This window comes from Pteropus vampyrus, unplaced genomic scaffold (assembly GCF_000151845.1).
Source record: "Pteropus vampyrus isolate Shadow unplaced genomic scaffold, Pvam_2.0 Scaffold124, whole genome shotgun sequence".
NCBI lineage: Eukaryota > Metazoa > Chordata > Mammalia > Chiroptera > Pteropodidae > Pteropus > Pteropus vampyrus.
Window position 1 is genome coordinate 2,090,540 of NW_011888905.1, and position 24,880 is coordinate 2,115,419.

The following is a 24,880-nucleotide window of genomic DNA, read 5'->3' on the forward strand; positions in this document are numbered from 1 at the left end:
CTCGGGCCTCCTCTGCGCTGTGCCCTCGACCTCGTCTATGCTATGGATTCAACGATCGATTCTACGCGGGTGACTCCACTTCCCCACCAGCGCAGACAGTCAGCGCCCTGGCCCCGAGCGCCTATCGGGTGCCTTCTCCCCATGCCCGGCAGTTGTCTGGCACCCCCCAGACACTTTCCACAGCCAGTCAGGCCCTTCCTGCTGTCAACTCTCCTTCTGAAATGTCTCTCCATCTGCTCTCTTCTGTCCCTCATGCCGCCGAGCAGGTCCTTGGCACCTTTCACCTGGACAGTTGCGACAGTCCCCTGGCCGGGTCCCAGCTTCCAGTCACAGCACTCTGCCTGGTGCCTCCTGGATACCCTTCCTAATGTGTCACCGAGATTGCATCAGTCTTGGGCTCAGAAGTCATCTGTTGTTTCCAACCATATACAGAATAAAGTTCAAATTCTTTTGCAGAATATATGAGGCTGTCTGTCTACGGCTGCCCCATCTCCTACCGCTCTACAGAGAATTTAAGGGTAAATGTTACTCTGGAGGAAGAGAATCAGCTGGAAGCACCCTAGCCACTTTCTAGCTGAGCTACCTAGAGCAAGTTTCTCAATCTCTCTGAGCCTCAGTCTCATAATCTATTAAGATTTACATAATAAAAGCACCAAGCTCATAGGGTTGTTGTGCGGATTAGCAAACTCACACGTGTGATGTAATTTTAGCCCGCTGCCAGGCCCCAGTAAGCACTCAAAAAATAGGGGTCACTATTACTATTACAAGCCTGGTGCCTACCATGACTCCAGATAAGGCTCCCGTGGTCATTCAGAAGGGATTTCTCTCTTCTAGCACTTTCCTTCTAGCTCGCTTACCCACTCTGCCGAGTGCCTTGGATCATTTTCTAAACGAGTTGGATTTAACTGGTAAATAACACGTGCGCCTGTACCTCCTTTCCATGCTGGCCCCCTGTCATTTACGTAGAGCGCCTGCCAGACTGCCCGGCAAATTGTAGGGACTTTGCCAGACGTTTTTCAGCTGAGTTACTGGAAGGGTGAGGGTCACTTTCCCTCCACCGTATTGGGCTCCTTCCAAGAACCCACTACAGCAAGCGCCCCCCCCCCTCCAGAATGTGGAGCAGGCTCTTAAGGACGGGAGAACGCCGCGCCCTCCCCCCGGTCGTCCCAGACCCACCTTGAGGATCTCATCTCCAACAATGATGATGCCCGCTGTCACGCTGCGCCCTGGGGGAGGTTCAGAGGCCCTAGATGCCATGGTCCTGACTTCTCTGCCCCTCTGCAAGGCCCTCCAGTAGCCACCCAGACCCCCAAACAGGGGTCGTAAGCAGGGGAGTCCCGCCAGGTCTAAAGGGCACTGTGGGCCATAGCCAGGGAAGAGGGGGTCCGGGGTCGAGGGAACCTGGAGGAGCCAGAAAGGACAATGGGGGAGTGCAGGCGTGCCTGGTCTTTCTTACCAGGCCCTTAACAAGCGACTGCTTTATCCCTGCCTCGTGGACGAACCCGTTCCCAGACCCCGGCCCATGCCTTTTTAAGTGTCGTCTAAGCTTGATCCTAGTCTCCTCAAAATGTCCTGCTGTCCAGAACACCTACCACTTCAAAAGTCTTCTACCCGCCGAGCTCGGCTCCTCGGGGTCTGCTCTATCTTGGGCACCTGCACCTTTAAATGTCTCTTCTCTTTGAAGCACCTGTCCCTTTAAATGTCTACTCGCTTCTGGGCCTCGGCCCCTTTAAATGCGCTCGCTCCCTCCACCCCGACCAGAACCCAGCCGCCTTCTTCTGCAGCGTCCTGCACCCTTTCTAGCCCAGAGCCCGGTGTCTCCCCACCGCGCTGCACACGATGGGCTCTCTCGGGTTCTCACCTGCCTGTGGCCCTTTCACCCGATCTTTCCCTCTCTCTTTTCCTCTTGTCCCGCGGCAGCTTCCGTACTCGGAGTCCCGCCTTAGACACAGGCCTACCTCATATTGATTGGTGATTTTGGCTGTCGCTCAGAATACCTTCCCAAGTCCATTGGTGAAGTCGACTGTCGCTCGCGAGCCTTAGCCAGCGGGCGGGAGCAATGCCGGGTTGTTATTGGTGACAACCACGTGATCAGCCTCGCCCGGAAATGTGGGGGCGGGGCTTCTCTTCAGGGCCGGCCCTGGGAGGTCTGGGGCGCGAAAGGAGAGGTGGGAGGTTGGAGGTTCTCTTAGGGTCTTTGGGGTGCTTCCTTCTGCTGCTGGAAGTCAGGGGAGGCTTGACTCCAACCTTCGTTCTGTATTCAAATTCGTGTGTGCATGACTGTTTTCTTTAATCCACGACTCTAATTCTTGGCTAAGAGGTCAGGGGCCGCTACCGTGTCAGAAGGGGTTTTATATTGTAGCAGATAGACGTTGGAGAGACACCAAGAATAATTGTGAGCATTGCCTGAGAGGTAGGGAGACTGTGGAGGTGAGCTTGTACTGTGTGGAACTTTCATCTGTCTGTTATAAATGATAAAGCTAATACTTCAACTTCTTTGACAAGGTCGAGCCTTGCCCCACCTTGCTCGGATGGCGCTTAAACATCACTTCTCCGTTATTGGGCTCGCAGAGACTAGGGACGTGTGTCCACTTTGGACTCACATCGTCCTAACTTACTCTCATGTCAGTCGGCTTCGGTCTAACCTTGACATTCATACTAATCATTTTGGGACCTTGGGTGGGGCCTGAGATCCGCATTCAACAAGCTCTCCTGTCTTGTTGGTGCCCCTGGCCTATAGACTGTTTTCTAGACCTTTTGTAGTAAAGATCTAAAATTCATTGGTCGTTTGGAGGACTGCTGAACCACACCTGGCCTTATTTTACTGTCCTAAAAACCTTCTGAGATAGAGATACCTGTTTTCAGACGTGCAACGCGCTCAGAAGGGTGAAGGGCTGCCACGCAACAACCACAAGATACTAAAGTGAGTAGTCGAGCCAGGCTTCTGTACTGTTCTTTCTCAAGTGATAAACCCTGTCTTTTCCAATTAAGGGAACCTCTAAAAAAAATGAAAAGCCGCATCGTCTAGTGACAAAAGCCATGTGCTGTATTATCTTTATTAGCAATAATGGTGATATTTGATACCCCACCCCCAAAGAAACCCCCAAATATCAACTCTGGTCCAATCTTTTGCCAGTGGCTTCACAAGTTTAAGCATGCACCAGAATCACCTGGAGAGCTAGTGAAAATGTCACTGGGCCCGACCCTCAGAGTTTTTGATTCAGTACGTCTATGGCAGAGCTCAAGAATGTGCATTTTTGAGCTCTTACCAAAGACCTACTATGCATTTCAGGGATCACACCTCAGCTACTGCTCTCAGAATAAATGGATGGAAGACAGGGAAAAGGGGGTAGATTAATCTCCCTTAGCACTAGTTATTTTTAAAAGTATAGGGCAAGCTATGATTTGGTGAAATGTTTTCCTAAATAGCTACAATTCACACATTTTCTCAAAGGTTCGTGCTGTAACTACCTGTGTACAGGCCACACCCCAGACCAATTAAGTCACCACCTCTAGGAATGACTTAGGCACGCGTACTTTTAAAGCTGCCCAGGGGAGTCTAGGGCTCAGCAGAAGTGGGAACCACTGAAAACAGCCCCGACCAATGCGCCGAGAACGGGCCATGGATGTGGGGCAGCTAGCTGATGGTCTCCTCCCCTTCCCCTCCTGTGCCCTTCCGACACCGGGACTATCTTAAAGGCAGCATCCCCAACTTTAAGTTCATTTGTTTTGATGAGATGTCATTCCTATATAACCTCTCTCTTTGGCCAGTAGTTAGAAGTCTGCTTTTCAGATTAGATTAAAAGCCAGTTACCCGAATGTTGAAATATACGTCACTATCGGCAAAGACCTGGGCTTCATTATCTAACTGAAGGGCACGTAAGTAGAACCGTGATATTGACTGTGATGGTCACCCGGAGAAGGGGAAAAAACCTTTACAAGTAGAGAATTATAAAAACTTCTTCTTTAATCAAGACTTAACATGAAACAGACTTCTTGAATAAAATGGAAAGTTTCCAATACATTGAAACATGGATCGCCATACATACAACACCTGGCAGGAAAAAACAAAATGGCAAGTTTACACAATCCCTGTAACAGCCATGGTCTTTATACTCAGAGGCTTCCTCCATCTGCCAAGTGTGTTGTGTCGAATACAGAGAGCTCACTGTGGTTTCTGGGGTCACACTCGGCAGAGGCTGCAGCCCCAAGAGCACTCGTCTGGCTGGGCCGTGGTACTGCTGGCTCTGCTCAGGAAGCAAAGTAGTCGCCAGCACATTCAAACAGTGTATTTTAAACATCCTTTAAATATCAAAGTGAGAAACAAGAAGGCAACATAATGTCATTAGGAAGATGTTAGCAAGTGAGGACAGCTGTGAAAGCTCGAGGCTGAAAGGTGGCTCGCCGGCTTCATTTCTTTGGCTTCTTGGGCAGCGGTCGCCGGAACAGCAAGATGTGAGGTTCTGAAAGAGTGGGTGAAATCTAAGCGCCAAGCTCACACCACAACCTGCAGGGTACCCCACGCCCATTTCCCGGCCGTCACCCTCTCAGATCTTTATAACTAAATTCAGATTGAAGTGTACGGCCTTAGAAGCAGACCCATAAGCCTGGCAGAGTAGGGAGCTGTTAACAGCCTTTCTTTTGCTGTTTGTACAGCCCCGGGCTGTCCTTTTATTAGTTTTGCCTGGCAGCTTGGTGTCTGGTGTCTTATCAAGAAATATACTTTCCTTGGCTTATTTGGAACACATCCAAGAATTCTCTTTCTGATGGAGAATGAAGGAGGGGCCGTGACCTCTACCAGGCCTTAAAAAAAGGGCATCCTCTGATCGAGTCAGATATAAAGGAGGCTTTTCACTGACGGGTTGTCTCCGAACTTCCGAGACATTTTACTGTTATTCTTACTGGTGCTCACTCCAGGTTCTCTAGATGGCAGGTGGAGTAAGAAACCAGTAAAGCGCCCTTCCTCCCCCGAGTCTTTGGGTTATGGGATCTAGCATTCATTCCTTCAGTGAAGCAGCCATTGCACTGACCTGGTTCGTGGATCATATAATGCACCCATCCCTGACTCTGCTGCACGCCAAGATTCCGCCATTCAGATTCGGACATCAAATGGGTTTTAGGGACCAGCTTGGCTATGTCCTTGGGCAACATGACATGCCTGTAACAGAAACATGTGTGTCAGTACTGGGTACAATCTGTTGGGGAGTGCCCGCACACGAAGCCAAGAGAGAAAAGAAAAAACAGTTTCTGATGGCAGGGAGTTTCTAGAATCTTATTGTGGGGTAGAGGTAGCTAGAAATAAAGGCTAAGTTGTGTAAATCCTCACAAAAGTATATCGAAAAGTACATAGTAATGAATAACCCAAGTGAATGAGCACATAATTCCAGGCACTGTTGATATACTGCCTCCGCCTTCCTGGAGCTTACTCTTCTAGTTGATTACTCTAAAACAATATAATGCGGCCCCACAGTACACATAGTGTTAATAATGAAAGGTGGTTTTGAACAGAATTGGTAAAGAAGGGAAGGAAGTGATTTTGTGGGGAAGAAAGGCCTATTATGGGGTGCTGTGTGGAAGAGCCATAACAGAAGATGAAACGTCAATGTCTTATCCTTTAAAATCTACCCTCAATTTCATTTTCCTGGCTCCTGAAGGGCTGTGCCATCAGACGACTTCTGGGAAACTGTGCTTTCCTAACCAAGGATCAGTCTCCTTTCATGGCAAAGAAATTATTTCTCTGATTTGACTTGAGCTAACCCAGATAGACTTCATCATGCTCAGTGAGAACGCACTAAATGCTCTCTGTGCTAGTAACAGATTTTTTTTTCTCAAGGAGAGAATTCTAGTCTAAATGTCTGAAAATAGCTTACACTCTAACAAGCCCCTGGCACAAAGATTGGCTTCACTACCCAATTAGTCACAAACCAACAAAACCACCCAAAACAACCCCCCCAAAACAAAACAAAACAAAAAACACAATAAAAACAAAAGTCTTCCTTAAACCAAAATGCCACTGTCAAGGGGTATTTACATCTTCCGGGGGCTGAAACCAGGGACTTCTCCTTAGCCCTGCAACGTGTTGTAAGCACACAGTTTTGGTAAGTTTAGCTCTGATGTAGAGGAAAACAGCTGAAGAAAAGAAAGTTAACTAACTGGCTCCGCGCAGGGCCTGGGGTCTTTTCCCCCAAACCTGCCATAAAGCCGGTTAATGTATTTGTCAGCACACTGAGTTCTCCAGAGGGCGCAGAGACTGCACCAGGCTGGAGAAGAAACGCAAACAAGTTTCCTTTTATGTTCCTCATGTGGGACAAGGTACGAACTAGGAAGTTGTTTTAAGGACTACACTTAACGCAGACTAAGAGAATGCCAACATTTGTAGAACCCTCTGTCCTCCACAATTCTCCAATCTAGAATTACGAATTTAGGATTTAGCCAATGCAAATTCTGTAGGGATTCTTTTCTTTCCCATCCTTGGCGAGAACTATGTGCTCCCATCAAAACCTGTACCTATGCCTACCATGCCAATTATCACCTTCTTTCTGAAGTATTTCTACAGATTCGTTAGGCTTGGTGAAAGCAGACACCATGGCTTCTCCTTGGTCTACGTTCGTAGAACACCTGAAACCTATAAGCACTTCTTAATCGTTTCCTAAATAGATGCCCTTCAAATATTTAAAGGGTATCGATTAGGTCCACGTTAAATCTTTTCTCAACGATCCTGGCCAGTTTTATTCCACGCCAGTTCCTCGAAGTCCCTTCCTAAAAAAAAACCGGGGCTGCCACACCCCTTTTCCACGAATTAATGAGCAATACGCAGGCTCGCTCTCTCTCTCTCTCTCTCCCTTACATTGAAGAGAGGAAAATTCGAGCTCCGCCTTCGCCACTTTTTCCCAGTCGGCTCTATGATTCTATGGCGTTGCCGTGATAGGAGCAGACTCAAGAAGGCCAGATCGACTTGCTCAATAACGTGGAGAATGATCCAGGAACCCAAAGCGTGCAGGTGGTCGACACATAATAATCAAGAGAGTTTACTCCAAATTCGCTAACACTTTCCTTCCCGAGAGCCGCCTACCCTTCGCGCATGCGCTTTACGCTCTCAACGCTCTCACAGCCGTCCCGTGAGCCTGCCGCGCATGCGCCGGTTCTGTCGCTTCTGCTCTGGTTACTAACTCCTCGTGCCCTCACTTGTCAAAGCTCACGACCTCATTATGCCCCCCGCGCCGGCACTAACCGGTACTCGAACTCCTCGTCGTCGTATTTGTCCGAATAGTAAATTTGTTTGTGCGACATGATCGCTCGGCCTGACGACCGTCAGCCCCGCGCCGCCAACCACCAAACTCCCAGAAGCACGCGCTCCCCCCTTCTTTGGCCTCACTTTCAAACACACCGCCCGCCCTTCCTATTGGTTCCTACGGCTTAAGGCGGGGCAACCCCATCTTCAAGCCTCCTATTGGCTTAGATTTGCTCCTCGTCGAGTCCTTATTGGAGCGCACTTCTTGCGTTTCTCAAGAAAGAACTTAGGTCAAAAATAGGCCTCTTATTGGCTAGTACGGCCCCTGTGCGAGTTCTCGCACTGCCATTGGCCGATACGGGAAAGTGGGACGGCAGTAGGAGGGCCGGTGAGGTAGAGGGTCAGGGGTTAGCGAGGCCGGAAGTGAGTGCAATAAAGTTTCTCCAGGGAGGCCGGGCCCGGGGAGAAAGTTGGAGCAGCGACCTAAGGAGGCAGTGGCGTGATCCAGAACCAGATCACCCCGCGGTGCGGTGCGGCGACTCCATGAGGCCCTGGTGAGTGGGGACTTTTTTTCTCCTTATGTGACCCACTCCTCCACCCCGGAACCCCCTCTCCCGGGACCCTACTTCCGGTCTTCATTTATAAGTCCCGCCCTCCGAGACCCCCTCCCCGGAAGTCCCACCTTCCAACTTCAGGGGGCTCCCTGAACCCCGACTTGTTTTCTGTGTATTGCCGTCGACCCCACCCCGTCGCCCAGCTTTCCTGGAAGCCACACCCCCAAACATGCTTCCCAGCCCTCCTACAAGAGAGCCCACGTTCGTCCTTCCACTTCCCCGAAACTCCGAGGCGACGATTCTCCGCTAACTCCTGTCCATCAAAAAGCCTATCTCCCAAAGGCCCGAGCCCCATCCCTCAAAGAACTACTGGGTTCGAAGTCGTGAGGCCACGCCTCCGGGGCTCCGCCCCCCTCGGGGCCCGCCCCTTCCTAGATCCACGTCTCATTGTCCAGAAGCCTCGCCTCCTGGAAGTCTCGGAGGCGCGCGTCCTGGGGGACCACGCCCCCTCAGGAGATTTAGCTTTGTGCGACCCCGGTCTTCCCCTCAGAAGCTTTGTCTGCTATCTCAGGGCCGTCCCTCCTTACAGTCCCCTGTCCTATTTCTGTGTCGGGCCTTAGGCTCGGGTTTCCTGAGCTCGTGCGCTCCGTCGGGTGGGGAGTCAAAGGTCCCCTCTCTGGTTCTGGGGAGTGAAGAGATCAGAGGCTGCTCCTTCCGAGGGTGGACCTGCTTGAAGCGGGGGCTGGACTTGGGGTTTGGCACGAAGGTGGGAGAGACTTGCTCATAGATTCCCAGCCCCGCTCCCCGAGTTTCCCTTCCCAGAACCCGCGTCCCCCAGAAACAGCCGTTATGTTTCGTACCTGTACCACGGGATTTGAGTAGGGCCGTTTATTTGTTGATGTGTGAAAGGACCTGACGTTTTCTACCAGCAGAAAACCATGTCTTGGAGCGGGTGTAGGGGACAGCGACCTTTTTGCTGTTTGATTTTTTTTTTTTAAGGGGCTGCTCGGCCCCCACCGCTTCGCTGGCTTCCCCTCCCCCCGGGTTTTTGTCTGGGCATTCCTCCTGGTCCCGCGTGCCCAGCGTTCCCTTCTGGAAACATTCCTGAGGCTTTCGCCATTTCCTGCTACTTCCCGCCGCTCTTGTCTCCCCCTCCCTGCCGGGCTGAGGAGGCGCACGCGGCTTCTCCCCCACACCCGGTCACCCAGACTCACAGCAGGCAGTCTCATGCCTGTGCAGATTTAAAGAGCCCTACTTCCGCTTTCCTTGCTCCTAAATGCCCACACCTGTTGGTCATCCCCTGCCTCTGGACCCTGCGGGCTCCAGCAGAACGCCCCTCCCTACAGGTGAAGACGTCCCGGTGTGTGTCCCAGTGTGAGGTTGTGGCTGAGGGCCTCCCTGGCGCTCTGGCCCTGAGCGCGGAGCCCGAGGAAACGGAGTGTTAGGATTCCTTCTCAGGGGCGGTGGCTGGAATGACAGCGCCACGCGGATGAGGACTAGGGCGGGAAAGGAGTTTAGCGCGGCGCCTAACAGGTTTCACGTGTGGTTTGTTAACCGCTGTAATCGTCCGATTGTTGCCTCTTTATCTAATGAAGTAGTGTAAGGGTAGGTGATTCCGGGGTCAGCCCCGGGGGTATATGTGTCTTACTTCTTTTGTGGTCACTTTCCGACTTTGTGGCCCCTTCAAGCAGAGCTGTGGCAGGAAACCGTGGGTGGAAAGAATGGTCCTGTGTCCAGCCTAAGCCCATCTTCTCCCGGCACCTCTTCTTCCCGTACTTAGCACAGATTTTTCTTCCGCCGCCTCTGTCCCTTCATGGTCTGTAGCTCCCACTTCTCCTGGAGACTGTCACTCTCCCACCTCCAGCCAGACTTCGCCCCTGTGTGAGGGGCACAACGCTCCCAGTGGACACGTGTGCCCTCCACAGTGACCACTGCGAACGGAGGATGTGGCTCACCTGGCAGGTCCAGGGGAGCTGGCCTTAGTGACAGTGCCCCGCTCCCCTCTTCTACCTTTGACAGCTGGCTTTGCTAACTAGGCCTGCGGAAAGGAGGCCATGAGAGTGCTTGGCCGAGGCCACTGTTCCTGGCAGGGTCGGTGCCACCGTAGAGAGCAGGGCCGCACCAGCCCGCCCTCTGCTCTCTCTGATGCACCACCCAGGGTGGACTTCGTTCCCCGTATCTCGCCAGCTGTGCCCTTCCTCTCGGCCCCGCTCTGCATCCACTGGGACCGCTCCCTTCCTTTCCCCGATTCTTTTGCTCCTGTCCACAGCTGTTGTAACAGAGGATGCTAATGGCCCCGGCTCCCTGGGGCCAGCACCCCACGGTGTGGTAGTGGTGGGGTTGGCCTGGGCTGGAGGATGGGGGAACTTGAGTGTTCAACCAGGACAGGAAGGGAAATGCTGAGCTCAGGGGTCCCCTCCCTTTTCCACCCCCAGCTGCCTCTGTTTCCTCCCTCGGCTTCCTGCTCCCTTCGGCCACCATGTCCTGTTTGGATTGATCAGACCCCTTATCCCCCTCCTTTCCTTCTCACTCCTCCATCCTTCCCTCCCACCCCCACTTCACTCCTCCCCGGATTACTAGTTGTTTGTATGGGGGCCGGCGGTGGGGACTCAGCCCCTCTGAGCCTGTGAGTCAGCACTGTCCTCGGGATTGGTCTCTCCCCTGGGCTCCCCGCCCCTGGGAGGAGCCAGGCAGCTCTGGGTCCAGCCTGTTCTTCTCTCAGCCAGAGAAGAGGCTCTGCGCTGGGCGGGGATGGGGCTTGGAAGTACCTGGGTCTGAGCTGGGGAAGCCGGAGGAGCTGGAGCTGCTGGTCCCTCTCCCTCCCCAGGATCCTTGAGATCCCTAGGCCATAGCGGCCGATCAGGCCAAGTGCCTGGGGATGCCCCTGCCTGGCCCCCTTGCCCTGACCGGCAGGGGGGCCGGGCCGGGCAGCAGCCTCCCTCTCGCTCCAGCCATGGATCTCCTGCCCCCCAAGCCCAAGTACAACCCACTTCGGAATGAGTCTCTGTCATCGCTGGAGGAGGGGGCTTCTGGGTCCACCCCGCCAGAGGAGCTGCCTTCCCCATCAGCCTCGTCCCTGGGGCCCATCCTGCCACCGCTGCCTGGGGACGATAGTCCCACTACCCTGTGCTCCTTCTTCCCCCGGATGAGCAACCTGAAGCTGGCCAACCCGGCTGGGGGGCGCCTGGGGCCGAAGGCGGAGCCAGGCAGGGCGGCTGAGGATGGGGAGGGGACCACAGGGGCAGCTGTGCCAGACTCAGGCCCCCTGCCCCTCCTCCAGGACATGAACAAGCTGAGTGGAGGCGGCGGGCGCAGGACTCGGGTGGAAGGGGGCCAGCTGGGGGGCGAGGAGTGGACCCGCCACGGGAGCTTTGTCAATAAGCCCACGCGGGGCTGGCTGCATCCCAACGACAAAGTCATGGGACCTGGGGTTTCCTACTTGGTCCGGGTGAGTGAACATCCTCCCTCCTGTGCCCTCCCAGATCCCTCCAGTTCCCTGTCACTCTGGCTTTGGGGGAGTCTCTGTTGCCCTCCTCTTCCCCAGCAACTCCCTCTGTTTCGGGGTGCTCTGTTTCTGAAACCTGTCCTGCTCCCCTGATTCTGCAGCCCCTTCCCTCCCAGCTCTGCCCAGACTCCGCTTCCTCCCTGTGACTCCCCCACCCCACCCCCACCCCGCCATGCTTAGCATGATGTCCAGCCCGTGGGAGGCCCTTACTGTTGGAATGAGTGACTCCTGAGCGTCCCCTCGGGTCCTCTCCCCCTCCTAGAGATGTCACCTCATCCCACCCAGTGCCTGTCACTGCTCTCTGGATTCTCTTCTAGGTGCATGATGTCCTCCCAGCTTGCCCTTCCCATCTGTCCCCATTCTCCATTGTCACAAAGTGTGTGTTGTGGGCTGTGGCAGAACTTCACCTCCACTTCCGTTAGGGACCACGTAGAGAAAACTCCTGGGACCCGTTGGGAAGGGTTGGGGGGAGGCGGCTGACTCGTTACCCTCCCATCCTCCCCTCAGTACATGGGCTGCGTGGAGGTCCTGCAGTCAATGCGTGCTCTGGACTTCAACACCCGGACTCAGGTCACCAGGTCAGGGGGCCTGAACCGGGGAGCCCGGGGGGAGGGGGAGGGGAGGCGGACACTTGGTGGCGCCAGTCGTGGCTCGCCTTCGGGTGGTAAAGGGGACCGAGAGAAAGTGAGGGGAGTGAGTCTGAGTCTGAACGAAGAGGCAGCTCTTCCTGCATCCCTCTTCCTCATCCAGGCTTGGGAGCTGGCGGGGAGGTGGCAGAGGCAGCTGGAAGCTGGAGCTTGAGTGGAATATGGGGGTAGATGAGAGGTGGCTGCTGCCTTTGGGAAGGGAATGGGACGTTTGGTAGCTGGAAAGGGGTGGGGCCAGCCCATTGAGGCCCTAACCCAATCAGCCAGGAAGCGGCCTCGGTGTCATCAAATATTAAAGGCCCTTAATTCAATCCACCACGACAAAGAGCCTGGAGTGCCCCTGGAGTCTGGCCTAGCCTTCCCCTCCCCCAGCCCTGTGGCAGCCCCAGCCTAGTGGGAGGCGGGCTCTGGGTCTGAGTACCCCTCTTTCCCCAGGGAGGCCATCAGTCTGGTGTGCGAGGCTGTGCCAGGTGCTAAGGGAGCAACAAGAAGGAGAAAGGTACCTGGGGTCGGTGGGGCTAGGGGTGCTGCTGGGACCTGTGGAGGGGCAGGCGAAGGCAAGGTTGGGATGTGGGGACACAGCCAGAAGGCAGGAGCATGGGGGTTTTGGGGGTTGCGAATCCCCAGTTTCTGAGCGCCTCGGGCCCTTCCTTAGCCCTGTAGCCGCCCGCTCAGCTCCATTCTGGGGAGGAGTAACCTGAAATTCGCCGGAATGCCGATCACTCTGACCGTTTCCACCAGCAGCCTCAACCTCATGGCCGCAGACTGCAAACAGGTTGCTGGGGCTGGGCAGGGGGACCAGAAGTCCCAACGGGAGTGGGGCGGGGGACCTGGCTGTGAGGGTGAAAAACTGGGAGAGGCCAGTAGGGGAGGAGGAGACTAGGAGGATGGGTGGGGAGGGGGGAGAAGCCGAAAGACGAGGCTCCAGGGTCCTGAGCCAGGGGTGGGGGGCACTCGGGTGCGCCTGAGGCTGCCTGACACGTGTCATTCCCTCCTCCGTCCCCTGCCCTAACCCTCAGATCATCGCCAACCACCACATGCAGTCTATCTCGTTTGCGTCCGGCGGGGACCCGGTGAGTTGCGGAGCAAAGGTTCTTGGGGAAGAGTAAGGGGCGGGGCTTGGGAAGACACAGGCCAGAGAAACGGCTGTGCTGGGGTGGAGGTGACCCCCGGAAAGGACTGGGACCCAGGGGTCGCGACTGAGGTGGGCCTGTCAGATCGAGCTAATGCGCCTCTTCGACTCTGTCTGCCCCAGGACACAGCCGAGTATGTCGCCTACGTTGCCAAAGACCCGGTGAATCAGAGAGGTGAGGCGTGGTGGGGAGCGCTGGGTGGGGGGGGCACTGTCCGTGAGGCAGGTGAGCAGGACCCAGGGAGCTAAGCAGGGGCTCCCGCCGAGGAGGACGAGAGCCCCTGTCCGTGCCTCCTGCCAGCACCCCGCCTCAGAGCTCACCGGCAGCCTCTGCTGTGCCCCCAGCCTGCCACATCCTGGAGTGTCCCGAAGGGCTCGCTCAGGACGTCATCAGCACCATTGGCCAGGCCTTCGAGCTGCGCTTCAAACAATACCTCAGGAACCCGCCCAAGCTGGTCACCCCCCACGACAGGTGAGTGGGTGGCGGGGAGCAGCTCGTGGGCCCCAGAGCCGATTGGGATGGTGGCTCTGTTCTTCCCACGCTCCTGCTCAGAATGGCTCCGGGAAGGAAATGACCCGTGTGCCCCTGCTTCCCGCTTCCTGCCATTCTCGCATTTCCTGTGGCCATCAGGAAGGGCTTTCGGGGCGCTGCCCGCTGCGGTGCCAGTGCGTCCCTGTTTGCTCGTGGCTGGCCGCAGTTGGTCCCGGATCTGACGCTGCAGCCTGGCCCCGGCTGGGGGCGCTCTTCATTCCCACGGCCTGGCGTCCGGCGTCGCTCTTTCTTGCCCAGTTCTCCGTCCTTAGTTCTTTGCTTTCGTGCCCCTAGAAGCCTCAAGAGTTTGAGGAAGGGAGGGTGGCTTTCTGTTGCGAAGCCTTGGGCTCACCTTTCACCTGTGGCCCTCACTCTCCCCATCTATAAACCTGGGGAGGGAACTAAGGCCTACCTTCCAGGGCTGCCAGGAGGAAGGCATGATTATTCATACTGACGCCCAGACGCCCGGCCTCGGGCCTACCCCGCCCCGCCGGGCATCCCTGGACATCCCCAGACATGGCCGCTGTTCCGTCCCCGCCTGTGTCCTCCCACCCGCGCTCCTCACTTCCTCCTGCCCCTCTCAGGATGGCCGGCTTCGATGGCTCGGCTTGGGATGAGGAGGAGGAAGAGCCACCTGACCATCAGTACTATAATGACTTCCCGGGGAAGGAACCCCCTCTTGGGGGCGTGGTGGACATGAGGCTTCGGGAGGGAGCCGCCCCGGGGGCCACCCGCCCCACCCCGCCCAGTGCCCAGCCGCCCACCCAGCTGGGAGCTACGCTGGTAAGTGGCTTGGATAGAGGGGTCTGGACCCCGGATAGGAGTGGCTCGTTAGGGCCTCTGGTCTCATCTTATTTTTGTCCCTTCAGCCTGTGGGGCAGCCTGTTGGGGGAGACCCAGAAGTCCGCAAGCAGATGCCACCTCCGCCACCCTGCCCAGGTACAGAGGGGCTGAGGGACAGCCAGGGTGCAGGAGGCAGGGCTGGGTCACTGGACAGCCTCCCTTGCCTCCTCCGCAGGCAGAGAGCTCTTCGATGACCCCTCCTATGTCAACGTCCAGCACCTGGACAAGGCCCGGCACGCGGGGGCGGGCGCCGGGCCGCCCGGCCTGGCGGTCAATGGCGGCGCGCCGCGAGACCTTTTTGACATGAGTGAGTGCCGCTGTTCTCCCTGCGTCCCCGAATTCCGCTCGGTGCCCCTGGCTCTGTCCTTCAGGCCTCCCCCCAGGAGACCCTGGGGCCTGGGCCTGGGCCTGGGTTGTGCCAGCTGCCTTTCTTGGCCCTTTTTTGCTCCAGAGCCTTTTGAAGATGCCCTTCGGGCGCCTCCCCCGCCGCACTCGGTGGCCATGGCCGAGCAGCTCCGGGGGGAACCCTGGTTCCACGGGAAGCTGAGCCGGCGGGAGGCCGAGGCACTGCTGCAGCTGGACGGGGACTTCCTGGTGCGGGAGAGCACGACCACGCCCGGCCAGTACGTGCTCACCGGCCTGCAGAGCGGGCAGCCCAAACACCTGCTGCTGGTGGACCCCGAGGGCGTGGTGAGTGCGCAAGGCCGCGGGTGGGGTGGCCGAAGGGAAGCCTCAGTGCCCTCCCCGCAGCCTGCCCTCCCCGCAGCCTGCCCTCCCCGCAGCCTGCCCTCCCCGCAGCCTGCCCTCCCCGCAGCCTGCCCCGGCATTCCCGCCTCCTGTTTCCCCGGCCGGCCGCCTCTGCGTGGGCCTCCCCGCGCTCAGGGTGCCCAGCACCGCTGTCCATGGGCTCGGGGTTCCCTCTTTCTCATCCCTGAGCCTGAGCCGGGTCCCCTTTAGTCCTGGCCAGTCCTCACACCCCCAGCCAGACTTGACGCCCCGGAGAGCCAGGTGCTCATCTCACCTGAGCCTCTTGTCACAAATGAGGAAAGCATCCTGGAGAGGTTGCGATGCTCAGTGTCGCATGGTTACGGGCTGGATACCCTTGCAAGAGGGGCTCCCTCCCTCCTCCTCCGCAGGCTCGGCCCGGCAGCTGGTCCCCTCAGAGTCTTGCTCTCTCTTCTGCAGCAACATCAGCCTCCTTTCCACCTCCTTTCCTCCTGTGTCCGCCCCTGAGACTTGCCACCTTCCTCCAGGGCAAAGGAGGAGTAGGCATCCTTCAGCGGCACAGTTTCCTGATCTGCCCCCTCCCAGGGCTGGCTGGCTGTAGCTGCCTCTTCAGTGAGCAGGCCTGACAGCCCCGCCCCTGCCAACCTTTTCTCCGACCTCAGCCCTCTCTACTGTCGCTTCCTCAGCCTTGGGACCTGAGGTCTGATGTGCCTCTTCACCTGCATCCACCCTCCCCCTTCCCATTGCCAGGTTCGGACCAAGGATCACCGCTTTGAGAGTGTCAGCCACCTCATCAGCCACCACATGGACAATCACTTGCCCATCATCTCTGCGGGCAGCGAACTGTGTCTACAGCAGCCTGTGACCCGGAGGCCGTGACCATGACTGTCCCAGGTGTTCTCCCGGAGAGCCTTTCGGCCCCTTCCACTGCTCCCTGACTGGCAGGGCCTCGCCGGGAGTGTTCCGCAGGCTCAGCCTCTGCGTCGCAGCTGGGGGTGGCGTGGACACTGGGTTCCGCACCCGGCTGAGGGGCAGGCCTCGAGTCAGGAGCCTGGGGCAGAACTTCCTTCTCCCCAACCTCACCAAAGTATTAACGTAGAAGTGGCCCCTTGCCCAGGGCCTTTCCTGTGCCAACCTGTTACCCCCTTCCCCAGGCAGGTGGATGCTCGAGGCCCGGGCAGTATGCCTCATCGTGGGAAATGTCCTGTGGTGACGGTCACCCTAACAGGGAATGGGGAACACATCACACCTTCGGTCTACCCCTGGGCTCAGGGTACCCCAGACCCCTCTCAACAACCCTCCCTCCCAATGTTCAAACTTTGTGCCTTTGACCATCTCCTGGGTCTGAAGATATTTTATGCAAAGAGTTCTCAGGCCCCTGAGGTCAAGGATAGGAGTGCCGAGACCTTCTTGGCTTCTGGGACCCCCTCCGGTTTAGGTTGGGAGAAGTGAGGCAGGAGTGGCAGCCGTCCCCTCTCCCTGGGCCTGTGTCACCCACAGAGATTGCCTTAGAGCCCCCCTCCCGGCCAGGGGGGAGAAAGACCCCTTCTTTGCTCAGTGCCTCCTGGTTCTGGCCCCCGAGCCCAGCGGTCTGTATATACATTTCGGTCGCTCCCGCCCTCCCGTGTAGCGTGCATGTTATGTTCTACGCCAAAGTGCAGCCCTTCCTCCTGTCTCCACCCTACTTCCCCTTGGGGAAGCCGGAGGGTGACCGAACCTGGGCTCCTGAACTGTTAGCTCTCCCAGGTGCATTCTGTGGAGCCCCAGCGGGCATTGAGACTCTGAAGCAGTAGACAATCCCCAATGCCATCCGTAGATTTGGAGCTGCATTTATTTTTTATTTTATATGCATATATTTTAGGGCTGTAGATTACTTTCCTAATTTGTTTTCCATGGCTTATTCTTGAGCACAAAGCGATGGTAATCGATTACACTCACAGTCACCTCTTTGACTTTTCAAAGCCTTTTACAACTCTTTGGCGTTGTCCTCACCCCGGCCTGAGGCGGCGGGGGGCTGGCATTGTCTAAGAGAGACCCTAGGCGGAGAGAGTCAGTCCTGAGCTAGGACGAGAAACACTCCGGCCTCTTACCGCGAGGCTGGGAGGCCAAGCGCGGCTGCGGAAACTTACAAGCTGCGGCCACTGAGCACCTCCCACCGCCGCCCGCTGCCCGCCGCCCGCCCCCAGGCCTGGCAGATAAGGGAGAGTTGACCGTCTGAACCCTCGCCGCCTCCTTTTTGCTGTTTGGATGTTTTCACGGGTCTCACTTATACCAAAGGGAAAGAATCTTCATTAAAGTTCGTATTTCTTCTACCTCGGCCTCTTAGTCCCTGTCGCTGCCTGTTTTTCGCCGCGGGCCCTCGGCGGCGGGACCCACCTGGCCTCGTTGGGGCCGGGCTCCAGCGGGACGCCGCCCGCGACCCCCGGGGGTGTGTGGCGGAGGTGTGTCGGGAGGGCCACGGTCCAGGGGCGACGTTCGCGTCTGCAGAGGGGACCGCGGTCACAAGCGGCCAGCCCTCCTGGACGCGCGCCTGCGGCGGCCCCTCGGCCCCGGGTGGTAAGATCTGGCCCAGAGGCAGCGGGCCGCCGCCGCCTGTCCTAGGGAGCTGGCCCGCGTCGCTACCCCGTGGGACGCGCCCCCCCCAGTCGTGCAGTGGTACGGTCCTCCCTCGCAGGGCTCTGGGAGCATCTCGGCCAGTCCCCCCCTCGCCGGCTCCGTGGTGGCGGCCGAGTCGAGTTCCGGTTCCGGTGGCTGCGGCCGCGGGCGGGCGGTGAGGCTGGGGCGAGCGCGCACTTGGCGCTTCGGCTCGGCCCCTGCCCCTCGCCCCACTCGGGGTGGCCGCAGCGCGGGGGCTTGTGTTGCCCCCGACTCCCCTTCCCGGCGATGGTGCGAGCCGAGGGCGCGTCCGTCCCCCGCCGCCGCCGCTGACCCGGGTCCCCCACTCCATGGCCGCCTCGGCGCCGCCCCCACCGGACAAGCTGGAGGGAGGTGGCGGCCCCGCACCGCCCCCTGCGCCGCCCAGCACCGGGAGGAAGCAGGGCAAGGCCGGTGAGGGCGCCGAGAGGGCCGGGGGCTGGAGACGCCCGGGACTTGGGGACCTCGGAGGGGGGCCTGGCGGGCGCGGGGAAGCGGGGGTCTTTAGGCCGAGGGCCCCGAAGAGGGTGGGTGGGTGAACCCCTCCAGGGGTTGGGGGCAGGTGTCATAGATTGAGGACCCTAGGGTTTGGGGGCATGTGGAATTCAGGAGCCACTTGAGAGTCTGGGTGTCAAGACGTGGGATGTCTCGTTGAAAGGAAGAGGCAGCTGAGAGGGTGGTCGGACAAGTATTTTTCATACTCCACTTTTGTCAGTGTTTGTTAAGTAAACGAGCAGCGGACGGTGGAGTTGGAAGCCTTGCTCCGAGCGTGGGAGGAGGGGGGGGTTGGGGAGGCCTCAGGGGAACTTGTTCGTGTCTGCCCTTTGCTGCTCCCCCAGGTTTGCAGATGAAGAGCCCAGAAAAGAAGCGAAGGAAGTCTAACACTCAGGTGAATGGTGGGGGGCGCGCAGACCTTCCCAGCAGCCCCTTCCCCGCCCCTCTCCCACTCCAGCGTGTTCGTGTCTTGGTCAGGGGTAGGGACAAGAAAAAGCTGTTCCTCTCCCGTTCTGGTTCTTTCCTTCAACTCGCTACCAAAAGGGGGCGGGGGATGAGATGATTTGGCAAAGGTCTCATCAGTCAGGAGTAGAACCTTCCTCTCCCATTCTTCCTGTCCTGGTGCCCTCACGATGACACCACTGGCCACTTACCTTTTCAGGGTGCCAGAGATTGTGTTCAAGTGCACGCCGTCCTCCGCTCTCTGTCGCATCCTCGGGTCCGTCTTGGCTTCAGATCTGAGTGGGCTGGATCCAGCCTCCAAGGTGTGCGTGGTGTTTCTGGTGCCTCCCTCCATAACCCCTTTCTCTCTGTCCCCCGCTAGGGTCCTGCCTACTCGCATCTGACGGAGTTTGCGCCGCCGCCGACTCCCATGGTGGATCACCTGGTTGCATCCAACCCTTTCGAGGATGACTTCGGAGCCCCTAAGGTGGGGGGCACTGCTCCTCCCTTCCTTGGCGGTCCTGTCCCCTTTGGAGGCTTCCGTGTCCAGGGGGGCATGGCAGGCCAGGTGCCCCCAGGCTACGGCACTGGGGGTGGAGGGGGTCCCCAGCCTCTCCGGCGACAGCCACCCCCTTTCCCTCCCAGCCCTATGGGCCCTGCTTTCAACATGCCCCCTCAGGGCCCGGCCTACCCAGCCCCCGGCAGCATGAGCTTCCCCAGCCAGCCCTTCAGCCAGCCCCTGGGCCAGAGCTTCAGCCCTCCTGGTGGACAGATGATGCCAGGCCCGGTGGGGGGGTTTGGCCCCATGATCTCGCCCACCATGGGACAGCCTTCTCGAGGGGAGCTGGGCGCCCCCACTCTCCCCCAGCGCTTCGCCCAGCCAGGGGCGCCTTTTGGCCCTTCTCCTCTCCAGAGACCCGGTCAGGGGCTCCCCAGTCTGCCCCCCAACACCAGTCCCTTCCCTGGCCCGGACCCCGGCTTTCCGGGCCCTGGTGCCGAGGATGGGGGGAAGCCCCCGAACCCGCCTGCCCCCACTGCTTTCCCGCAGGAGCCTCCCTCGGGCCCCCCGGCCGCCACTGTTAATGGGAACCAGCCCAGCTTCCCCCCAAACAGCAGCGGGCGGGGGGGCGGCACGCCGGATGCCAACAGCCTGGCACCCCCCGGCAAGGCAGGCGGGGGCGCGGGGCCCCAGCCCCCTCCCGGCCTGGTGTACCCGTGCGGCGCCTGCCGGAGCGAGGTCAACGACGACCAGGACGCCATCCTGTGCGAGGCCTCGTGCCAGAAGTGGTTTCACCGCGAGTGCACGGGCATGACCGAGAGCGCCTACGGGCTGCTGACCACCGAGGCCTCCGCCGTCTGGGCCTGCGACCTCTGCCTCAAGACCAAGGACATCCAGTCTGTCTACGTCCGCGAGGGCATGGGGCAGCTGGTGGCTGCCAACGACGGGTGATGCTGGCAAAGCGGCCCAGGGAAGCGAAGTCCCGTCCTGCTCTTCCAGGGTGATTGTGTCCCTGTCTGGCTCTGGGTCCTTGCTGCCACTGGCTTCCCATCCCCCTGGGGGCAGAAACGCAGTGGCTCCTGGGGGCAGAAGAGGAACTCAGGTGGGCGGGCGGAGGAGCCTGGATCGCTCACTTTTCCGGAGACTTTCGCGTTGAGATCTACGGAGATCCGGGAAACCAAAGCCCCGCCGAGCAGAGCCATGTTTCGGTGGCTGTCTCTGGAGGCCTAAGGTTATGGCCGCGAGAGAAGAGAGGCCGGGGGAACATCTGGAGGGCAGGAGGGTCCCCTCTGCGGATGATGGGTGGTCCCGACACCCGTGCCTAACACTCCTGTCCAGCCCCACAGCTCCAGCCTTAGTTTTTGGAGTTTAAGAGTTAAGAGGTTTCTGGCCTGAGGAGTTGGGGGGCCCTTCCCATCGCTGCAGTAGCCCTCCCGTGAGCTCTGGGAGACAGCTTTAGGGGGTCACGGGGGAATCTTCCTTTTTCCCACCCTCCCCTTGCCTCCTCTGATACTGGCTGGACTCCTCCCCCTCAGAACCAAATAGCTTAACGAAGCAAGAGAGTTCTCGGCCACCGCCCTTCTTGGTGATTTGGGGCTTCGAGAGTGGGTAAGAGACACGGTCGGGACATACCTCCCTCATACCAAAGTCACTGGTCCTTTCTCAGCCTCTCTTGTGCTTTTCTCCTAATGACCATTTTGCCAAAAATTGGGATATATGGTCTGACAGACCAGAATATGTGAAGTTAAGTTTGGACAGCCCCGGGAGCCTGGACTCGGTGCCCCCCGCCCCCACCCGTCAGCGATGGGCTTCAGCTTCTTGGGCCTTCACTCCCTGTCTCCCTGGCTTGATCAAAGGCAAGCTTGAAAAGGGTGCAGAGCCCTCATACCTCATTTCTCCTGATGCCGGGATCCCCGTCACAGCCTGGGGTGGGGTTTGGGGGTGGCATGAGACCCTCATCGCCGAGGTAGAGAAGCAGTCTGGGAACTGGGTGTTCTCCCTCCTTGCGATTCTTTTTATCTTGGGCCTGGTGAGCGAGCAGCTCCCGTACCTGTCAGCCAGAGTCCTGCACTGGGCTTTGTTTTTATTTGTGAAGCACTATCTGCCAGAGATGGGCCTGGGGCTTGACCAGGAGCCCCTCACAACTGCTATTCTGCACAGCACAGTGCGTGCGCACATTCCTCGGGGTGGGGAAGGCAGGCCGGGCATGGCCCCAGGGGAGTTGGTGGTCCCCTGGATCCCAGCACACGCGGGCATGTGAACACCCGGTCAGCAGCCTTGGAGGCTGAAGAATAAAGGAGCGGCTCTGGGCTTCTCTTCCAGTGCCCCCTCCCACTCTAAGACAGCAGAGAGGGCAGCCCCCTGCTGCTCAACTGCAGTTGTGTTTGTGGTTCTGTTTGCCCCTCTTATCTGTTGCTATTTTTGTGCTGTCTTCCCCCCTTCTGCATTTTGTAAAGTGGTTCTTGGGGGGGACCTCTGCTCAGTCCCTCACTCCACTACTTTTTGGAAGAAAGTAGGGGCGGCAGAGATGCAGTGGTGGGGGTCTTTTGTACCGTTGGGTTAATAAAATGACTTGAAAATCCAGACAGGGACTCCTTGCTGTTCCTGTGCTGAGGTTGGAATGAACCATTCATACAGGGAAGGGCACCTGGGGGGGAGGGCTGAGGGCCCCTGTTAATGAGAATAGCAGAAAGATTGGGCCCTGGAGCTGGCCCTGGTACAAGCCACCCAGCCCCAGGAGTCTTGTGTGCCCCACCCACCCGTGTCCCTGCTGAGGACCGGTTTCTTTTCTGAGCACATTCCTGGGCTGGGCCTGGAGCCAAGTGGGAGCTTTGGCTCCAACGCCTCAGGGAGACAAGTGCCAAGTTAGCGGCTCTGGGTTTGGCGCCCACCCCCCAGCCCCCAGTTGTTTGGATTAGGAGTCAAGCGTAGCTCCAAGGGTGGAGGAAGGGGCTGCCCCTGGTCTAGCAGATGCCAGTTTGGGTTGTTTTGAGACCCCTCTTTTAAAGTAGTAGCAGTGGCATCCTTAAGCAGCCTGCACTGGAGCAGGGTGGGGAGGGGGGCGGGACGGCTATTTCCAACCCACGATTGGCCACCCTCCCCTCCCCCAGCCTGCAGCTGTTTCTGTCTGTCCTGGGACCAATCCGGCCCCTGTCCCTGTCGTCTTGGAAGATGCCACCCTTTGTCTTTCAGTTTGGAGTCTTCCCTCTAGGAACTAGACACTGAGAAAGGAGATAAGGTCACCCAAAATTCAGTTTGCTGGAACCCCAATCCCCACCGGAAGGTTAGCCCAGGTTTAAGGGCCGTGCAGCTCCCCCCTTCCCCGCCCCTGGCTCTCAACGCCAGCTCTCATTGGCCAAAAGTTTCCGCCCCCTCAGGGAAGTTGACTTCCCATTGGCCAAACCGTGGTCACATGACCGCCCTCTTTTCAGAGGCTGGGAATCAGGGGAGGCAGCAACAAGTTCAGCTGCAGACCGAGGCGAGAGCTGGGCCAGGTAAACCCCTAACGGGGAGAGGGCCCTGGGTCTGCTGGGGGGCGGAGGGTCACGGGAGAGGAAGGGTTGGCCTCCGCCAGGGACCCACGGAGCTGCTTGTCACTGCCGGCCTGGGGAAGGGGGACCATGGACGGCTGTTTCCAAAACAGGAACTTGCTCTGAGTCCCCCAGGCAAGGACTTGCGGCCCTAGGTCATTTGCTTTAGAGGTGTAGGGGTACAGCTCTTAGAGGGATTGCAGCGAGCCAGACCAGACTTCCCAGCCTTGTACGGAGTGGGAGAGCTCCCCCTTTAGCTGTGTTTTAGAAATAGCAGAAGCCTCTGACAATCCTTAGAGGATGTTTTTGTTCTGTCCTGCGGGGGGCGGGAGAAGCCAGGGGGTAGCGGAGGAGAGGGCGGGTGGAGGTGCGTTTCCTTCCAAGTGGTGGATGAGAAGGAAGAGATGTGAGGACCCAGGCAGAAGGGTGCAGATTAGAGAGCGGGAGGAAGGGACTTCCTAATAAGGCGGTGGGAGGTTGCTTGGGAGGACGGGATCTTTTGGGATCTTGGGAGAACCCAACCAAGAGAGAGGTGCCAGGGCTTAGAACCCCGAGTGCAGGGGTTCCAGTCTGTCTCCTGTATGGGTCTCACAAGCGTTTGTCTTGTTGACCCAAATACCATTTCTGGTTTCCATGGAGACACTGGGTCTGACATCACTGGTTGCCATGGTTCCTGGTTCTGGAGGACCTGAGCAGGCTGTACATAGCCAGGGATAAACAGGGACTTCAGCCTGAGCTGCTGCCACTTCCTTCCTGCCACCACCTGTCATCAGTCACACGCAGCAACTGGGGATGGGGAGAGGATGGCAGCGGGGGAGGGGCCCGAGAGCAGAGGCGGCACAAGGGTGGCCCCCGGATGCCGGTAGAAGCCGATCGGGGTGTCCCGTGGATTTGGTACGGGGAATCTTCACAGCTCTCTCCTGTCTCCTTGTGGGATGGGTGTGTGTCTGGGAGGTGTGGGCATCCGGGAGGACACGGCTCTGTCCCAGCTGGGTTCTCGAAGGGCCGTGGGAGGTTAGCAGGGCACCGTGCAGGACTTATATGTCTCTCAGGGGCAGGTGCAGCGTGTGGTTCCCGAGGTGGGCCTGCCGTCTGTCCGCCCACGCTCGCTCCCGTGTCCCAGGTTTCCTGAGTTCTCCCTCACCTGTCACCCTTCCAGCCCCTCAGTCAGGCATCCGTTTTCCTAGGACCCGAGGGGACAGTCTGAGCCTTGGATGGCGGGGTAGGCCCCTCTCTCCTTATCCTGCACTTCAGGCTCTGGAGGCTGCAGAGAGTTCCCAGCCCCACCTGCCGAGTCACCATAGGTCGGCCGGGCTGGTCCACAGCCCCGATTTTTGTCCCCGCTTTACCGGCCATAGTCTTTCCACGTGGTAGCTGCCTAAAGCCCTTTTCCCAGTCACCTTCAGGTTCCCTGAGGTGAAACTCTGGGGACCGCCGAGAAGGGAAGAGAATTTAGAATCGGGGCGAGAGCGACGGGAGAGCCGCCGAAGGTTCGTCCAGACGGAGCTCAGCAATGCCGGTTCTCAGCCCCGGCTGCACGCGAATCGCCTGGGAGGATTTTTATTTTTCTTTTCTTCCTTTTTTTTAGTTTGCTTTTTGTCTATCTGGGAGGTTTTTAAAAAGACCTGTGCCTGAGCCTGACGCCAGTTGAATCAGGATCTTAGGCGACTCCAGTGGGCAGCCAGCGTGGAGAACTAGACCACGCAGAGGACCGTGGCGGGGCTCCGCGAGGCAGGGCCGAAGGGGGCCTGGGGTCTCGTCCTCTCAGCCCTGGGGGAGGACGGAGCGACTGAGGGGGAGCCTGGGGCGGTGAAGGGAAGGCTGGGCCGTCTTCCCCGCTCTTCTTCCCTGCTGGCCTTTGCGAGTCAGACCAGTACCTTTCTGGGCTTCCTCTGCCCTGACCACAGCGTGAGAGAGTTGGCCGGGTTATTCCCCAGAGCCCTTCCAGTCCTTTGCTTCCTTGACCTCTCAAGGTCAGTTCGGTTTCCCGAGGCCCCGCTGTTCCCGGGACAGCCGAGCTACTCTGGCTGTCGCAGGTTCTGATCTGCAGGGCGGGCACTGCCCAGAAGCGCTGAGGTGTTAGGGTCAGAAGGCCTGGAACCAGGCTGTTT

The 24,880-nt window shown here is 58.3% G+C and overlaps 4 protein-coding genes across 11 annotated transcripts in view; 2 read left to right on the forward strand and 2 right to left on the reverse strand.

The window, feature by feature from the left end:
* The window catches only part of FLAD1 (flavin adenine dinucleotide synthetase 1), a 5,487-nt gene extending 3,508 nt beyond the window's left edge, over positions 1 to 1,979 (reverse strand). The window contains exons 1-2 of one of the 3 annotated variants that reach the window (XM_023534333.1): positions 1,959 to 1,979; positions 1,177 to 1,401 (exon numbers count right to left, since the gene is read on the reverse strand). In XM_023534333.1, the coding sequence (XP_023390101.1) occupies positions 1,177 to 1,257 (81 nt within the window). In that variant the 5' untranslated portion in view covers positions 1,258 to 1,401; positions 1,959 to 1,979. The other 2 variants (XM_011366431.1, XM_011366432.1) reach the window with 2 other exon arrangements.
* A 1,967-nt stretch (positions 1,980 to 3,946) lies between these two features.
* CKS1B (CDC28 protein kinase regulatory subunit 1B) lies at positions 3,947 to 7,395 on the reverse strand. Its single transcript, XM_011366434.2, has 3 exons — positions 7,232 to 7,395; positions 5,031 to 5,158; positions 3,947 to 4,463 (listed from the first exon to the last, which is right to left on the reverse strand). Exons 1-3 carry the CDS (start codon positions 7,288 to 7,290, stop codon positions 4,411 to 4,413), a joined length of 240 nt encoding a protein of 79 aa, XP_011364736.1. The 5' UTR covers positions 7,291 to 7,395; the 3' UTR covers positions 3,947 to 4,410.
* A 209-nt stretch (positions 7,396 to 7,604) lies between these two features.
* SHC1 (SHC adaptor protein 1) lies at positions 7,605 to 17,487 on the forward strand. 6 transcript variants are annotated; one of them, XM_023534270.1, is made up of 13 exons: positions 7,606 to 7,785; positions 11,066 to 11,233; positions 11,798 to 11,868; positions 12,373 to 12,436; positions 12,593 to 12,712; positions 12,957 to 13,010; positions 13,193 to 13,244; positions 13,415 to 13,541; positions 14,186 to 14,384; positions 14,471 to 14,540; positions 14,620 to 14,751; positions 14,896 to 15,180; positions 15,245 to 15,893. In XM_023534270.1, the coding sequence occupies exons 2-13, from the start codon at positions 11,069 to 11,071 to the stop codon at positions 15,769 to 15,771; spliced, it is 1,866 nt and encodes a 621-aa protein (XP_023390038.1). In that variant the 5' UTR covers positions 7,606 to 7,785; positions 11,066 to 11,068; the 3' UTR covers positions 15,772 to 15,893. The 6 variants fall into 6 exon arrangements, with proteins under 6 accessions (XP_023390040.1, XP_023390038.1, XP_023390039.1 ...); XM_023534271.1 differs by lacking the exon at positions 11,066 to 11,233 and having other exon boundaries at positions 15,245 to 15,894; XM_023534269.1 differs by lacking the exon at positions 7,606 to 7,785 and having other exon boundaries at positions 9,399 to 11,233; positions 15,245 to 15,896.
* Positions 17,488 to 17,893: 406 nt separating this feature from the next.
* Positions 17,894 to 21,822, forward strand: PYGO2 (pygopus family PHD finger 2). The gene is made up of 3 exons (XM_011366437.2): positions 17,894 to 18,218; positions 18,644 to 18,693; positions 19,123 to 21,822. The coding sequence occupies exons 1-3, from the start codon at positions 18,116 to 18,118 to the stop codon at positions 20,188 to 20,190; spliced, it is 1,221 nt and encodes a 406-aa protein (XP_011364739.1). The 5' UTR covers positions 17,894 to 18,115; the 3' UTR covers positions 20,191 to 21,822.
* Positions 21,823 to 24,880: the final 3,058 nt, after the last annotated feature.

Coding starts and splice junctions, on each gene's coding strand:
- CKS1B (XM_011366434.2), bottom strand. CDS start 7,290: ATGTCGCACAAACAAATTTACTATTCGGACAAATACGACGACGAGGAG. Junction 5,159..7,231: donor GACGAGGAGTTCGAGTACCG/GTTAGTGCCGGC, acceptor TTTCTGTTACAG/GCATGTCATGTTGCCCAAGG. Junction 4,464..5,030: donor TTATATGATCCACGAACCAG/GTCAGTGCAATG, acceptor CCACTCTTTCAG/AACCTCACATCTTGCTGTTC.
- SHC1 (XM_023534269.1), top strand. CDS start 10,664: ATGCCCCTGCCTGGCCCCCTTGCCCTGACCGGCAGGGGGGCCGGGCCG. Junction 12,437..12,592: donor GAGCAACAAGAAGGAGAAAG/GTACCTGGGGTC, acceptor GCCCTTCCTTAG/CCCTGTAGCCGCCCGCTCAG. Junction 15,181..15,244: donor TGGCCGAAGGGAAGCCTCAG/TGCCCTCCCCGC, acceptor CTCCCCGCAGCC/TGCCCTCCCCGCAGCCTGCC.
- PYGO2 (XM_011366437.2), top strand. CDS start 18,116: ATGGCCGCCTCGGCGCCGCCCCCACCGGACAAGCTGGAGGGAGGTGGC. Junction 18,219..18,643: donor GAGGAAGCAGGGCAAGGCCG/GTGAGGGCGCCG, acceptor CTGCTCCCCCAG/GTTTGCAGATGAAGAGCCCA. Junction 18,694..19,122: donor GAAGGAAGTCTAACACTCAG/GTGAATGGTGGG, acceptor GTCCCCCGCTAG/GGTCCTGCCTACTCGCATCT.